The sequence below is a fragment of the Microplitis mediator genome, chromosome 6 (assembly GCF_029852145.1).
Source record: "Microplitis mediator isolate UGA2020A chromosome 6, iyMicMedi2.1, whole genome shotgun sequence".
In the NCBI taxonomy this organism is placed as follows: domain Eukaryota; kingdom Metazoa; phylum Arthropoda; class Insecta; order Hymenoptera; family Braconidae; genus Microplitis; species Microplitis mediator.
The window spans coordinates 17,576,761-17,593,116 of NC_079974.1; the positions used below are offsets into that span (position 1 = coordinate 17,576,761).

At 27.0% G+C, this 16,356-nt stretch overlaps 1 protein-coding gene across 1 annotated transcript; it reads right to left on the bottom strand.

The window, feature by feature from the left end:
* Window positions 1-2,383: 2,383 nt before the first annotated feature.
* On the bottom strand, window positions 2,384-14,942 carry LOC130669822 (protein quiver). The gene is given in 8 exon segments (XM_057472920.1): window positions 2,384-5,842; window positions 5,844-6,049; window positions 6,945-7,091; window positions 8,911-8,958; window positions 9,438-9,550; window positions 13,784-14,087; window positions 14,225-14,402; window positions 14,804-14,942. Coding segments are annotated over 5 exon segments (585 nt in total). The 5' UTR covers window positions 9,463-9,550; window positions 13,784-14,087; window positions 14,225-14,402; window positions 14,804-14,942; the 3' UTR covers window positions 2,384-5,683.
* Window positions 14,943-16,356: the final 1,414 nt, after the last annotated feature.

Sequence of the window (16,356 nt, forward strand, 5' to 3'; positions counted from 1 at the left end):
TAATGGACGAGTTCCCTCTTGTAGCCAAAAGTAGAACTAATTTTTAAATTTAATGTTCATTTCTGATCTAGATATCGTGTTTTCAGAGACATCTATATTCTAAGACAATCTCTATTATGTACGGATGGAAAAGATTGTTGATAAAAGAGGAAATCGAGTTGACAGCGAATACTCAACTCTACTCAAAATTTCTTTACTCAAGCACACAGACGGCAGGTATACGACTTAGCCATAAGTGGCCCTACCTCTACCATCAACTTTAAAACGTATATTTACAGACAATAAATTTATTTTTAATTAATTGGGAATCATTTGGGAAGATTTAGGAGTATAATTTTATTATTCAGCACTAATTAATTAAAGGAAAATTATTTAATATTGTTTGAGCGTTTAGTGCACATGTTAGAAAATATAATTAACACGACTTTTTCGTTAGTTAATAGGAAACTATTTGGGAAGAAAGTTATGAATTATTTTGGTTTTAAGATCCCAAATGCTAATTATTCATTAATTAATTAGTCCTAAATAATAAAGTCATATTCCTGGTACCGTCACTTATTATCCAAAGACAAAATATCCAAAGACATTTTATCCGATAGACAAAATATCTCCGGACTAAATACTCGATAGATAAAATATCCCCGACAAAATATCTTATAATATAAATAGTACGGTACCCTTTTATCAGAAATGTTTAACATATTTGTACATGAAATTTGAGTGTGTGATATTAAAAATAGATCAACACATATGCTTGAAATCGTACTGTGCCCTTTTTTCACAGATTTTGGGTGGGTCTTATTTTGGAAATAGGTCAACACATATGTTTGGAATGGTACAGTATCCGTTTATCGAAAACCATTAATTATTTTTTCACTTATAATATATTTTTCTGAATAAGATTTATCGACAGGATATTTTGTCACGGATTGTTTGTTTCTTGAATATTTAGTCCGGGGATATTTTGTCTATCGGATAAAATGTCTCCGGATATTTTGTCGCGAAAATTTTGTCGCGGATATTTTATCCGCGGATTACAAGTCGTGCTACCATATTCCTAAATCTTCCCAAATGATTCCCAATTAATTAAAAATAAATTTAATGTCTGTAAAATATATATTCTAAAGTTGATGGTAGGGATTTTAAACGGTTAAGTTTATTCATAAATGCAACGTGCTAGTGTTTTTTTTCTAGCAGTGATTATATCATGGTAGAATTTTTCATTGGTGGATATTTTGGGATAGTAGAATATTTTATTGGAGCGGGAATTTTCTAGGTAGGTATGATGCGGTAGGTATGACTTCAATTGGGTAGGGTTTCATTTTTGGTAGGGTCGCTTATGGCTAGGTCGTATACCTGTCGTACTGACAATTCATTATAAATATAATTTATTTGATTTTTCTTTGTACAATATTCATACTTGAAGAACTTATATAATTCGTGTATCTTGTAGGATTCCTTTGAGGATCTTACTAGATTTCTATAATCTTGAAAGATCTTAATAAAAGCCGTTCCGTTTTCTTGCAGAGTTTCTTACATGATCCATGTACAAATTTTTCTCACAATAATTAAGGATCGGGTTTTCCAGTCAATTGTAAAACAAAAACATTAGTATACTTTTAATCCATTCATTTATTTAAATTTACAATTTTAAATATGATTGATGATATGACATGATAGATCACTACAATTACTTTTATTAACTTCAGCATTTAATTAAAAGATTTATATTATAAATTAAAAATTAATTTATTGCATTAATAATTGCACTCATACGTCATTTAAAAGTCAAATTTTCAATCTTATATACTAATGATATTATTTTGTTATTTTCAATGGCAAAATATGATATCAGCATTTTTAATTAATTATAATTATAATACTCTTGACATATCACGTGTGAGCATTTTTTTCAATCTCATAAATATATGATATATATAGATATATATTTATATACACATATACTATCTATATATATGCATATAGATATATATTTTATTTGTTTTTAAAACATATCTTAATTTATCAATAAATAATTAATCGTAAATAATTAACTTGTTTTAAAAATTAACAATATTTTAATAATAAAAAAAATTTTTAATTAATCAAAAACTTTTTTTTACAATTTTTTAATTTTTCTATGATTAATTATTAATTACAAATAAACTTTAAAATTATTTAACAGCATTATACATATATTCTCTTGTCTATTCTATCCTATGTTATATATTTGTGATATCATTGATTAATTCTAGACTATAAGTAATAATAATAATAATAATAATAATAATATTAATAATTATAATTGCTTACTAATTTATAACGTAAATATTAAATAATTTTTATAGCAATTAATTTTTTAAAAACAAATTTTTTTTTGTAATTAATTAAAATATACACGAGTTTAAAAAAAATGATATTGATAAAATTTAATTATTTTTTTTTCTTCATAAATTTTAGTTCATTAATAATTATAATTTAAAAAGTGTATGGATATTGCAATGAAGATTTATTAATTGATATTTAAATAGTTGTATAATAATGTAAATGTGAAGATCAAAGTGCATTCAATGTACAGACACTGAATGTAAGTGCAACATATAGATTATATGGTACATTTAAAATTTAAAGATTAAAAAATAATATCGTGTTTACAGAATGGTCATTTGCGTTGGAGTTTATATGTAATTGTTATTGTTGTTGTTAATGTAATTAATTAATCGTACGTCAATATATAACAATACTAATAATACTAATAACAATAATAATAATAATGGTCATTTGATAATGTATTTAAACATAGATAATGTTAATATAAAAAGCTTTTTGCTTGGCTACAGCCAACATCCAAAAAAATATTTTACACAAATTTTTTTTTTTTCTTGTAATAATTTAACTGTCATTCCCCTCACATGGCACGTGGATATGATTCGACTGTGAGGCCAAAAAAACTATACATTATTAGTAACAATAAATTCAAATTGATGTTTTTTTTTTTTTTTTTTTTTTTTTGTTTGAATTAATAAATAATTCGTTGTTAATTTTTCCACGTGGATGTAATCATTTAGACTAAGGCACTTTAATCACACGTGGTAAATTTTTTTTTTAATATTTTTTTGAATAGTTAAATTTTTTTTAATTTGGTAAATAATAAGATTTAAAAAAAAAATAATTTTAAGTAAAATAAAGAAAAACAATAAATAATAAATAATTAAAATACGTATAGTAAGTGGCCTCGCAGACGCGCGTGCGAAAATGAACAAATGACGCGACACGAGCCGCATGGCTTGCCAAAAAAACCTCACGAATTAAATTATTATTTTTAAAAAACGTGCAAAGTTTGTTTGGCAAAAGGCTCTTTTAAAAAGCCTTTCTGTGAGGACATGAGCGTTCAACTTAAATTTATTCACTATTTCCCACTTTTATATTATAATAATTCCAGTATTATATTTTACAATTTTTTTTTCTTTACTGTCACATAATGTCATTTTTGTAAAGTGGAAATAAAGGAAAAAATTTATAAGCTGAAGGCCCACGTAGTGCGTTGGTTCAATTTTTTTTTTGACAAAGTATACTTTAGGGTGGAAGGTGGGTGTTTTTTTGCTGTTTACTAAAAACGTATTTAGTTTAAAATTACTTATATTTTCAACATATAAATGAATTTAATTTAATAAATAATTTAAAAAAAAGTTATTCGATGAGCAAAGGAAATTTAAAATAAAATGAATTATCCAATATTTTTTAAATTATTGATTAATTTAAAAAAAATTTTTTACTCAAATAATTATTTTGAATAAACAGCTTTTACTACTGAAAGTGGAATAAATATTTACAAAAATAATATATTGGGAAACACTTTTGATCATGCAATCATGCATTGCTGCTCTAGCAAATAAAATAAAAAAATAATAATTTATTGTGTAGTGAAAAAGCTCAGTGTTGCTTTAATTTGTTTAAAAGTATCTATTTAGTGTCGTATTATATTTAAACATGCATAGTGATTTTTAATATAAGTGAGATAATAATTAAATAATAAATAAGACATTGAGAAATAATAAGTCATACTTAGTTGAAAAGAAGATATAATTACACATGGAAAAAAAAATTAGGCGCTGCAACAGGACAAATCCTGTGAGAGCAACGGGATAAAATCCTGTTGCAGCAACAGAATTTTTCGTGAAATCAATAAAATACGGAACAAGTTTCATGTACCAATTTTTTTTGTCAGTACACTGTGAAAAATTCCCAACAAATTTTACTATGGGTGCATTGTAACACCAGACTATAAGAAAACTGGCACAAAATTTACAAGTGTCCCATAGTAAACGTATGCGCATAGGCCACAATCGTGTAGTCTGCGCATATGTTTACTATGGAACACTAGTAAATTTTGTACCAGTTTTCTTATAGCCCGGTGTTACTATGCACCCATAGTAAAATTTATTGGGAATTTTTCAGTGTATAGTAAAATTTCAAAATTTGAAAAAAAATTAAGTTCGGAAAAAATTCTACTTTTAAAATTAATTTTTTTTTTAATTTGAATTTTTTCTAAACTGAATTTTTTTTTAAATTTTAAAATTTTACTATACTGAGAAAAAAAATTGGTACGTTAAACTTGTTCCTTATTTTATCTATTCCACAGGAAAAATCCTGTTACACCCACAGAGTGTGTCCTGTTGCTGTAACATGAAAATCCTGTTGCTGCAACAGGATTTTGTCCTGTTGCAGCGCCTATTTTTTTCCGTGCATAAATAAAAAAGGCAATTAAATCAAAAAATGCTTAATCATAATTAATAATTTGAAAAATCAAAATATTTAATAAATTGATTATTTTTCACATTATTGATAATTTATCAGTTTTCATTCCAAATTAATATTTATCTTTATCTATATTTATACTATCTACGTTATAATTAAATTTTGAAAATCCAACTAGAAATGTATTCTTAATTATTTATCGTATTGGAGCATTATTTAAATATTTAAAATATTTATTGTTTTAATTTGATTAAAAATTTGAATGTCAATGTAAATTATTACATTTTTATCTTGTTCTACTTAAAATATTTTAATATAAGTATATAATTTCCAGTTGGTATGTTTCATTGTAACACAGCTAATTGGTGGACATGCTGTAAACACGCCGTGAGGACGCTATCTATGCATTATCTAATTTAGTTTTTTTTTGTTCGAAATTTAACCAAAGGAATTAGGACAGAGAAAAAGTCAAGAGTATATATGTGGATCCTACTCATAAATAATATATAAAAAAAAATAGTATGTTGATATATGTATGTCTAAAAAATTTATAAAATTCATTTTAAAAAATAAGCTACGATAATAGTTGATTTAAAATTTTTAACTATCCTTAATAACTATCAATAAATAATTATTTAAAATTTTTAATTTTCTAATAACTATGATATTTTTTTACTGATTATTATAGACGATATTGAATTCTAAATAAAAATATTCTATGTTTAAAAATCTTCTATTGTCAAGCTTCGATCCCTGTGTTAAACACGAATTAAAATTTTTAATATTTACTAAAACAGCCATTTTTAATACTTTCTTAAAAATACTTTAACCATTGAGTTGTAAATTTTGAAAAATATTAATTAATTTTTTTAGTTTTAAAATTAAAGTTTATGTTGAAATTATGATAAAGTATATAGTAAATAGATTAAAAGTGTTTGAAAAATGTTGGAATGCCATTCGATTGTTTCACGATGAAACAATCCAAGTGTATTCTAAAATTTTTCAGGGCCTCTACAGGATATAAGAACAAATAATGTAGATAGTGGTGATAATCACAGCGACCTACTAAGCAAGCCTGAGCTCCTTAGGAGCGAACTAAGGATTGGAAATAAAGTAGATAGGATCAGGAGAATGTTATTTGAGCTTGAGGAATGAGATACCCTATTGCACATATCTTCCTCACAGAAGCACATGTGACCAGTGCCGGTACTTTCCATCATGCACACGTGGTCCACCATGAATAAATTTATTTGTAATTGTGATGTACACGTTCTTCGAACACTTTCATAAGCTGAAAAATAACATTAATATATTATTAAAACTTCTAAAAATATATTAAATCTACGTAGGTCTCAGTTGTTATATCTACACGGAGATCCACTAGATTTACGTAGGCCTACGTAGACCTAAGCAAATCTACCCAGGTCCACGAAAACACACTTATTTTTATACATGATTGGACCTATATAGATCTACGTATATCTCCAAAATGGAACAAATTAGATCTACGTAAATCTATGTAGATCTAATCTTTTTTTTCGCGGGTTGTTATAATAATTGAATCTCTCAATCGAACTTTAAAGACTGTCGTCATAAAAACCATTGTTTGATACATATGTTTAAAATGAACTCCGGTATACTTGTATTGTCAAAACTCGTCTTGGGTTATGTTACATTGCCAATAATAATTCGTACCTACACAGAGGAAAAACGGATTTCTTGGCGCAAAAAATGTTTTGCATTATGAACCGAAGACAAAAATTTTCTTAGGACTAGAAAAAATTTCTTGGCGCAAGAATTTTTTTCTCGCCCCAAGAAAATGTTTGTTTTCAATTTATAATGCAAAAAATTTTTTAAGGCAAGTAAAAATTTTTTGCGCCAAGAAATATTTTTTTTCTGTGCATCTTTCTAGCATACGCTGCACTCGATTGTTGTATAAATTATTTGTTCTCGTAGCCAATGCGGCACGACCTAAGGCTTGCGCCACCAATACAACCAATTTTCTACAAAAATTTCCGAGTACCTCATTTTGTCTGACTTTTGATATTACAATTATTAATATTGTAAAAAAATGTATTTGTGTTTGGGTTATTGTTTCTAGTAAATTATATTTTTAGTGGATTGAATTAACGTTAAATATATGAAAAAAATTTAATAGTTTGAATACAATAAGTTCAATAACTTACGTGATTTGGCATTGCGGACCATTTTAACACAACACCCATTGCAAGTCATGAGCGGTGGTTGATCTTTGGGTAGTGCAGTATAATTGAAAGGATCCTTGCATCTGAGATCCGTCCATGAATCACATTCATAACAGTAAACTGAGCGTGCTATCGATTGAAAAATATTTTATTTATAACGTCATTATCAATATCTTAAATTTTGTTCTAAGGTATTTTGTACTATACACATTGAAATATTTGGACAAAATTATGAAATAAAAAATCAACTCTTTAGCAAGATATATAATTGCTGGCATTAAATTTTATGCTAATCTCTAAATTAATTTCTCATTTATATCCTTATAATTAATTATAGCAATCGAAAATCACCCGAAAATTAAAAAAAAATTTACTCTTTCATATTTTTATGGTCAAATTATAAAAAATTTAATATATTAATCCATTTTTCGGCTGGTTCTCTATAGCTAGGGCAAATTTGGCCACTAAAAGTATTTGAAAATAATAATTTATTTTTTAAATAATGCAAAATGATCTGTAATCTAAAAAATCAACAAACACGTTTTTTGGGTTTAAAATAATGACAAATAATAAATATAGAATTAAATTTTTTTAATTAAATAATAATTAGTAATTAAGCTAATCGAGGGGGAACGATTTATTACACCTTAAAAAACTTTTTTTAAGTAATATAAAACCAAAAATAGTGGTCAAGAAAAAGAAATACCATTCTTAATGATGAAAGTCATTTTAAAAAAACAATTTATCATTTTTAGGAGGGGGCCTCTCTGCCCCCAAAAAAAAAAAAAAATTTTTTTTCAGAATTTCGGCAAAATGTCCATAAATTTGTTCGAAATAGGATAAAAGTAAAGTGATCTGATGGTTGAAAGCCACAAATTGTAATCATTGGCTTAGGGAGGCCGCTCTGCCCCACCCTCCCCTAGTAATTGAACGTCTTATTTTCTTGGAGAATAAAAAAACAGTAAATTTAAAGTATTCAGGATACAAAAATTGCAGTTTTCTCTTAGCGCCTAGCCTACATTTGCTTAGTCCTCTCTTATATAATTTATTGTCATTTAAAACTGCACATGAAATCGATATGAATACAAATAAGATATATATGAATCGTACAAAAAATTTTTACCGACGACAGTAGATGTCATTTTTTTTTAATATGCTAGTTCTTTCTCGATAAATTTTGTAAAAAGTTGATTTTTTTATCAATTTTAATCTACATCTATTATAAAAACTACATAGGGGAGACCGGGGCGCTACGGCCACTCTCAAAAATTTTGTAAATTTTTTTTTTTTCATTTTCGGTCAAATCATGATATCTCTGATGTTTTAAAGATATTTTAAGCTGATCTGCGATATCTGGGGCAAAATGGACCACCAAAAAAAATTTGCTACAGAAAAACATTTTTTTTTTCTAAACTAAAATGAATTTGAAAAATTTATTGATTAAAGCTCTTTTAGGTCAACAGATTATATTGTGGTTTAAATAAAAAAATAAAAATTTCAATAAAATTGCTTATATCAGCTAAATAAATTTTTTTTCTAATAAATTTGAAGTCCATAGGATTATAAAAGGTACGGAAACAGTATATTTGTTGTTCAAATCGTTTTTTTCAATAAAAAGAAACAAAAATTTTTTTTAAGTTTTTTTTGGAGGGGAGCCGTCGTGCCCCAGAAAAAAAATTTTTTTTTTAGTTTTGGTAAAACCTTAATGGATTTGTTTACGAAAGGACTAAATTAGGTTGACCTATAGATTAAAAGCCATAAAAAATAATTACCGGCTTAAGGGGGCCGTCGTGCCCCGATCTCCCCTATATTTCACTAATAAATAATAACAACAAACTATTCTAATCAGTGCAGCTAAAAATATATCTAATTAATAAAAAGCTTGATGACAATAATCCTCACGTAATAAAGTTGAAAGACACTTATTAAATTGATTTAAATCACTCACTTTGACATTCTGCATGACAGACGTTGGCAACAGCTAGTAAAATTGCCACTGGAAAAAATATTAATATATGCTTTAAGAATTTTGTTACATAAAAATAATGATTTTTATTTTTTTCAGATCTCAATATTTGTAATAAAAAAAAAAATATGAAAAATTTACAATTATTTATAACTACAATTATATTTGCATAACTAATAACTATTGACTAATATATCTACAAGAAATTTTTTTAATTAATTTTTCATAATTATCCGACGTTTATTTTTATTTCCTCTACTAACTTACCCCTGTGTAGAATGCCCCGATTGTAAGCTTATCTTATATTCTATCAATTATCATTAGATACTTATGAACTACATAATTTGAATTTTGCTTTTATCATTATTACATTTCTAAGATATTTAATAGTTATCTTGTATAAATTTAATTAACTATAATATATATGAAATTTACTTTTATTTTAACTATTATAATTTAATAAATAAATATTCATAATTTAACTGATAATATTATATTTAATAACAAACCTGCTATCATATAGTCGGGCTCCATTGCTGTCAGCAGTCTAAGTCAATTCCAATGCAGTAAAACATGCGCGTAAAATGATGTATTTATTTAACGTTTGCCACGTGATTTCTACCTAGGACAATGCGATTATCATGACTTTATTTTTTAAATAATCTTATAATGATTTTATAAATTTATCATTACAATGTTCGTCATGCAACAATTAAATGTTTGCATTTTATTTGATATTTTTAAAAAGTAATGAAAAAAAACATTTATTTATAGATTGAAGGGAAAACTGCACTGTAAAAAATTTCGATGTAAAAATGAACCCGTAGAACTTTACACGGCCGTGTAGTATGAAATAACGGTGTAAATTTTCCATCCGTGTAATTTTTCTACCGTGTAATTTACTTTTTTTACACCATTCTGTGTTACTCGGTGTAACTTTGATTAATGAGCAACAAATGATCATTGAATATTTTTAACTACTTAATCAATACCTACATTTATTTTATTTGGATATTGAATAGTATTTTGAACATTTAAATATTTTTATGATTAATTTTCTCAATGCAAAATGATCATGAATTATACATTTATACGTTTGGCGGTGTAAAATTTTTAAATTCACACCGCCTAAATTTTTACACCGAAACATTTGCACTACACCGGGTCCAAAAAATTTTTTACAGTGTGTTGTTATTGATAATACACGGAGAAAAATGTTGGCTCGTAACCTACTATTTTTTATTATGCTCTCTAAACTTGAAATAGTTAAATTTTCACTGTTTTACCCAGCAATCAACTAATTCACTGGAAAAAAGCGAATTTTACGTATAAATAGTGAAAATTTTACTTTTTACACAGTAGGTTTAAAAAGTTACTTTTTAATAAGTAATTATAATTAGAACTATTTACTACTAATAACTACAGTGAATTTCAATATTTTCATAAGTGCATCATTTCACTGGGTAAATGAGTGTATATGTACTAATTCCAAGTGCCCGACTTTTAGCTGTGGCAAATAGTGAATATACACTGTGAATTAGTGATAATTCACTCTTTAATGTTTAGAGAGTGCTGTTGACCAATCTTGAAATAAGAAGGGAAACATCCAAAAATTATTATGCTCATACGAAAAATTATAATGTTGTATCATAATACTTACTACGCGCGAGACACTTATCGATAAGATTTAATAATAATTACTTCCATCTATTATAATAATTGTGATGCGGCATTAATATAGGGGAAGGGGGGCAAAAGGGGGTAGGGTAGGCAAAACGGGGTACCTCCAAAATTTGATAAAAAAAAATTTTATATTTTAAATGGTTTTTAAACATTCCAAAATCACTTCTGTAAATATTATTAAGCGTTACTTTGAATTTTTTTCGGTAAACTTTTTCAAAAATCAACTGTCAGTTGAAAAATATTAATGACGTTTGTTTGATGATAAAAACTATTAAAAATTTTTTTTTTTCTTTTGTATCCATTAAACATGTAAAATATAATTTTTCTTCATGTAAATTACTTAAAAAAAAATTAAACTTAATCAAATTCGTTTAAAATCCAGAAATTTTTTTTTTTTACCTTTTTTAGGGGGTACCCCACTTTGCCCGCAGAAATGAAAATTTTTTTTTTCAACGGTAACTGAAAATTTCTTCTATTTACTTTGAATATCATTAAAAAAAAAAAAGATTTAGCGTATTTGAGTCCTCGAAAACTTGGTATTTCCTTAAGTACCCCCTTTTGCTCCTCCCTCCCCTATTACGCACCTAGAGAAGTAAAGTAAGTAAAGTTGTAATGCGGCATAATACTTTTTCATGAGAGCATAATAAATTTTTGGATGCTTTACTTTCTGTTTTAAATTTGTTCGACAGCACAATAAAAATTGGTAGGTTTTGAGCCAACATTTTTCTCCGTGTAGTTTTTAAGAAATAGAATTTCATTAAATTTTATTTATAAATAATTATTTGAAAATTTGAGAAAATTCAATTCAAATCAAATGAAATTAATCAGTTGAAATCAAAAATTAATAGTCAACTTTTTTTTAAAAAACTCATTTATCAGTAGAATTTTTTTGATTAAATGAAATTAAAAGTTTGATGAATCAATGAATGAAACAATTATTTTCCTTAAAAGATTCAATTATTTAATTCAATATCTATTATTCACGTACTATTGAATTAGTTAAAGTTGGTCAGTAATAATTTGTAAGTTAATTGAAAACTATTTTCGTCTGCAATTTAAAAATTAATACAGTACAACCTGGTTATAAGTTACTCGGCTATAAGTTACTTCCCCTCTATTTTTTTTTCGCTCGTCTCGAAATGGTAACCCCACTCTAGTTCCACTAATGAATATTTTTGGTTGTCGCGAAGGAGATTGTTACTGCAGTCCTTTTATAAGTTAATCAAATATGTACGTAGATAAATGACAAACGTCAGTTATAAATTATAAAATAACTGCAGGCACAAATACAAACACGACGCACACATATGCAAAAAACTGAGCGATCGCCGAGTAAAAGTTTTTTTTTTCCTTATTAGCTATCATCCCAATAGGGCCACGTGCCAGTCGAGTAAACGAGGGGGAAGCAATTTCCAAGAAATTTTTCTCCTATACCCTTTTACAGTGACTTATACCCAGGTTATACTGTAATCCGCGGAGAAATTATTCTTGTTTGAAATGCTATGGTGTCATATAGTAAAGCCGGACACACACACATATAAATGTGAAAAATTTGTGTGTGAGTATATTTTTTATGTTACACGCACACAAAATTAGTGAAAAAAGGGCGTAATTTTTCACATTTATATGTGTGTGAGTATATTTTATCGGTGGATCAATGATCGCAAGGATCAATTGTCGGGGATCAATCGTTGGGGATCAATCGTCTTTGGATTAACGGTCAGGTAACCGAAATATACATGTCCCATATAAAAAAATTCGTTCCAAAAAGGTCGATAATAGTGATTTTCCAAATTTGAAGCAATTCTAAATTTTTAGATGATCACTTTTCTTTTCTTTGGATTTTTTTAAAGGGGATATGAACTTTTTTTTTCTCTTTCGTACTCAAGGAGATGAACGGACTGTCCTTGCTGCACTTGTACTGCAAATGGAAACTGTGTCCAAATTTTATGGCTGTTTTGACTTAAAAATTTAAGTCAACTAAGTCAAATTCAAGACAACGAGACTTTACTTTGACTTGGTTGGCGTAAATGGGTACTAAGTAAGACAACTTAGTCAAAAGCAAGACAAAATCAAATGTGTTTTCACATTTTAAGATACGAAAATTCATTCGGTTTTGATTTAGTTGTCTTACTTAGTACTCATTTATGCCAACCAAGTCAAATTAAAGTCTCGTTATCTTGAATTTGACTTAGTTGACTTAAATTTCTAAGTTAAAAAAGTCATATTCAAGTTATTTTTTTGACCCAGGGAAAGTCGAAATATTACATTATAAGTCAGAAAAGATTATTTGTTTATAAAATATCGACTATAGTTAATTAACAAAAAATTAAACAAACAGTGTTCGAAAATTCAAACAATGTATAGATAATGGGCGATTCCATTACAAATTTTTATAACTGTATCGTAGAAATTTGGCCCGCGAATACTTTTTTTTAAAACGAGAAGAATCAAATAAAACAATGTGTAAAAAGAAAAGTATTATGTCTAACATACTTCTAATACTGTCAATAATCAAGGCTGCTATCTTAGAAAATTATAACTTAAATTTTTATAAAATAAAAAAAAAAAGTACAACAAACATAATGGAATAATCCACACTGTAAAAAATCGAGTATGAATCAAGATTTTATTTCAATCCGAATTCACTCCATCACTCGGAGTTAAAAAAATCACTTTGCATACAGAGTAAATAGGGAGTTTGTTTTTTAACAGCGGAGTGATTTGGATTTTATTTCAATCCTCATTTACGGTGATTCAGAGTTTTAATATTAAAATAAACTCCTTTAGAAGTTTATTTCACTCTGAACCGGAGTTTCAATACTGAAATAAACTCCCTATCGGAGCTAATTTCACTCAAAGGGGATTAAACAAATAAACAGTCATCCGCTTCGCATTCACTCCACAGTCACTCCGTATTTAATCCGCGTTCACTCCGCGAAATTTTTACAGTGTATTTTCATCCCTGATTAAAAACTCCGATTAAAACCAATGAATTCTGAAAGTCTATCGAATTTCAATCGGATTCAATCGGAGTCAATTGCATTCAATCGGAATTGAGCGGTTTCAATCGGAGTTTTTAATCAGGGATGAAAAATAAATTTAAATAAAAAAAAAAAAATATTATTTTAAGAACCTTAAACTATTTTTAAATAGGATTCAGGCTAAATACCTTGTTAAATGGTTTTAATCCCAGATGAAGTTATATTAAAGTAAAGGTCATGGTTATTTATGTCATAACAGATTTATTTATCGCACGTGCCCACAAGGTTACAGATTTTTAAAATTCTCCTTTCGTTAACTTTTATGAGAAGAAATCAAATGAAATAATTATATTTAGAAGTAAATATGTGATTCGAATAGGTCGCTCTTTTAAAATCATTTTTCGATGCAGCAACAGGAGCATTAAGTGATTTAAATATGGTCATTTGAGAACTTATTTAGTATTTTTTTCTTTTTAATATTTAGTTACACATCTGTAATAAAATTAAGTACGAACTTGTAATTTCATATTTAATATAAATATTTATTATTGTTATGACTCAATTGTTAAAAAAATTATGATAAAATTAAAAAATGTTACTTAATAATAAAAAATATATAATAAACACACCACCCTATTTATATTATTTATTAAGACATTTTTTTTTTCCTGTCTTTCAACTACTGAGATTATGTCAGAGCATTGTATTCATTGTTAAGAATTAGCACGCGAGAGTGATAAGTCCATTTGTAGAAGTCATAACATTTCTATTCATATGTTATTTCCATCGATGCATACAATATAACATCTGAGTTTCACATAAAAAAATTAAAATAAATTAAACTATGATTATTTAGTGTAGAATTCATATTTTTATATTATTTAAATTATTCAAATTATAAATAAATGAATAAATTTGATTAAGAAAAAAAAAAATAATAATAATAATAATGAATCAATTGATACAGAAAAAATAAAAAATATTCGAAAATAATTTAATTTAAATAAAGTTTTTAATGTTTGTTTACAAATAAAAATACATGTATTATTAAATAAATGATAAATAAAAACAATTTAATTAAAAATACATAAATAATTTAATGCATGTATTAATTTTTACAAGCTGTGAAAAAAAATGTTCTATTATAAAAATGAATTAAATAAATATTTAAAATTTATAAATATTTTATTATTTTTAACAACACCCACGCAAAATACAGTGACAGCTTTAAGCCGAGTCCACTTTCTGCACTAACTTTGCGCATAATAGTACTATATAAAAAATACACGAGTGGCGCTAGTGAAGATCTTTGCAAAGCTTGTAGAGGAGCTTTGCGCGATTGCGCATTGTAAAATTATAATTGTCATCAGTTTGCAAAGATCAATATTATAAAGTCTACTGCAGTAGTTTAATAAAAATATTATATGGCGCAAGCGTTATTTTTTTCAACAACTATTAGAATTTTGTAAAATTAATATCATCTAAAAAAAAAATTAATTGAGAAGCTTCATCTTTTTTTTGAGTGCAAAAACAATTTTTTTACAACAAAACGTATAGTTTTTTTCATACGATATTTTACGAACGAATTTACCGATTTTGAATTTTAATTTTTGCTTTATTAAAGTTTGTTATAAATTGGATCTGATTGAATTTCAAAATCTATCCTCAGGTCAATAGTTAATGAGTTTTTTTAGAAAAAATAAAAAAATTATAATTTGTACTTTCAACAGTTTTTATTTTTTCAATATCTTGTGACAGTAAAATAATGGATTTTTAACAAAAATTAACTTTTTTTAAAAAGTTTTTGAAAGATTCCAAAATCACTTTTGTAGATATAGTTGAGCATTTTTTTTTGTTAGACTTTTTCAAAAATTAATCTGTTTCGATCAGCTCTAGACATTAAAACTTCCAGTATCAATGCAGGCAATATGAAAAATAAAGTTCATGGTACCGGATAAAAACACAATTGCAGATTTCAAGTAATACCAGCCCTCACCTTCAGCTTGGGTAGTCAACTTTACCCTTATCTGAAACCCCCCCCCCATTCCATTCCTTGCCACGCAATATAACCATTTCACACTGACAAAAATGATCCAAAACAATTTTTCAGATTTTGAAAGCTGACATCTGCTGAAGACTTATTATTCCGAAAATAACACTAAAACCAATAGTATATTGTGTGACAAGAGATGAAACAAGACGATTTCAGACTAGAGTGAGGTTGGCTGACATCACCCGCAGTCTGAAATCGTGTTTTATCCTGAGTCACACACTATGTTTTTCATGATTACCTGCATCGGAACTTCAAGATTCAGTGTCAGCCAGTAAGAAACGAGTTAATTTCAAGCCGATGATGCGGAGAACTGTTAGAGAATGAGAAATATGTGATTTACACTCTCACTTAAAAAATGAAATGAGTAAACTAAAGTGATAAATAAACAAATGATAGTAATAAGGCTGCAAATGATCATTAAATATAACTTACCCCGGGCAGAAACAATTGTGTATCTTCTCAAGGGAAGAAACACGCATGTTTCTGCCCGCTGTATGAAGGTATTTTTGAATTACGAATTCGCTAGCAGTTGTTTGCAGCATCGGCTTGAAATTAGTTTGTTTCGACGGGCTGTAGAGTCACTGAAACTTCAAGTTTCGATGCTAGTACCATGAAAAAATAAATAATTATATTGATAAATGGCAAATTATTTTTAGGTTGCAACATGTAAACCATGCAATGAAACATGCCGTAGAATTGGATACAGTG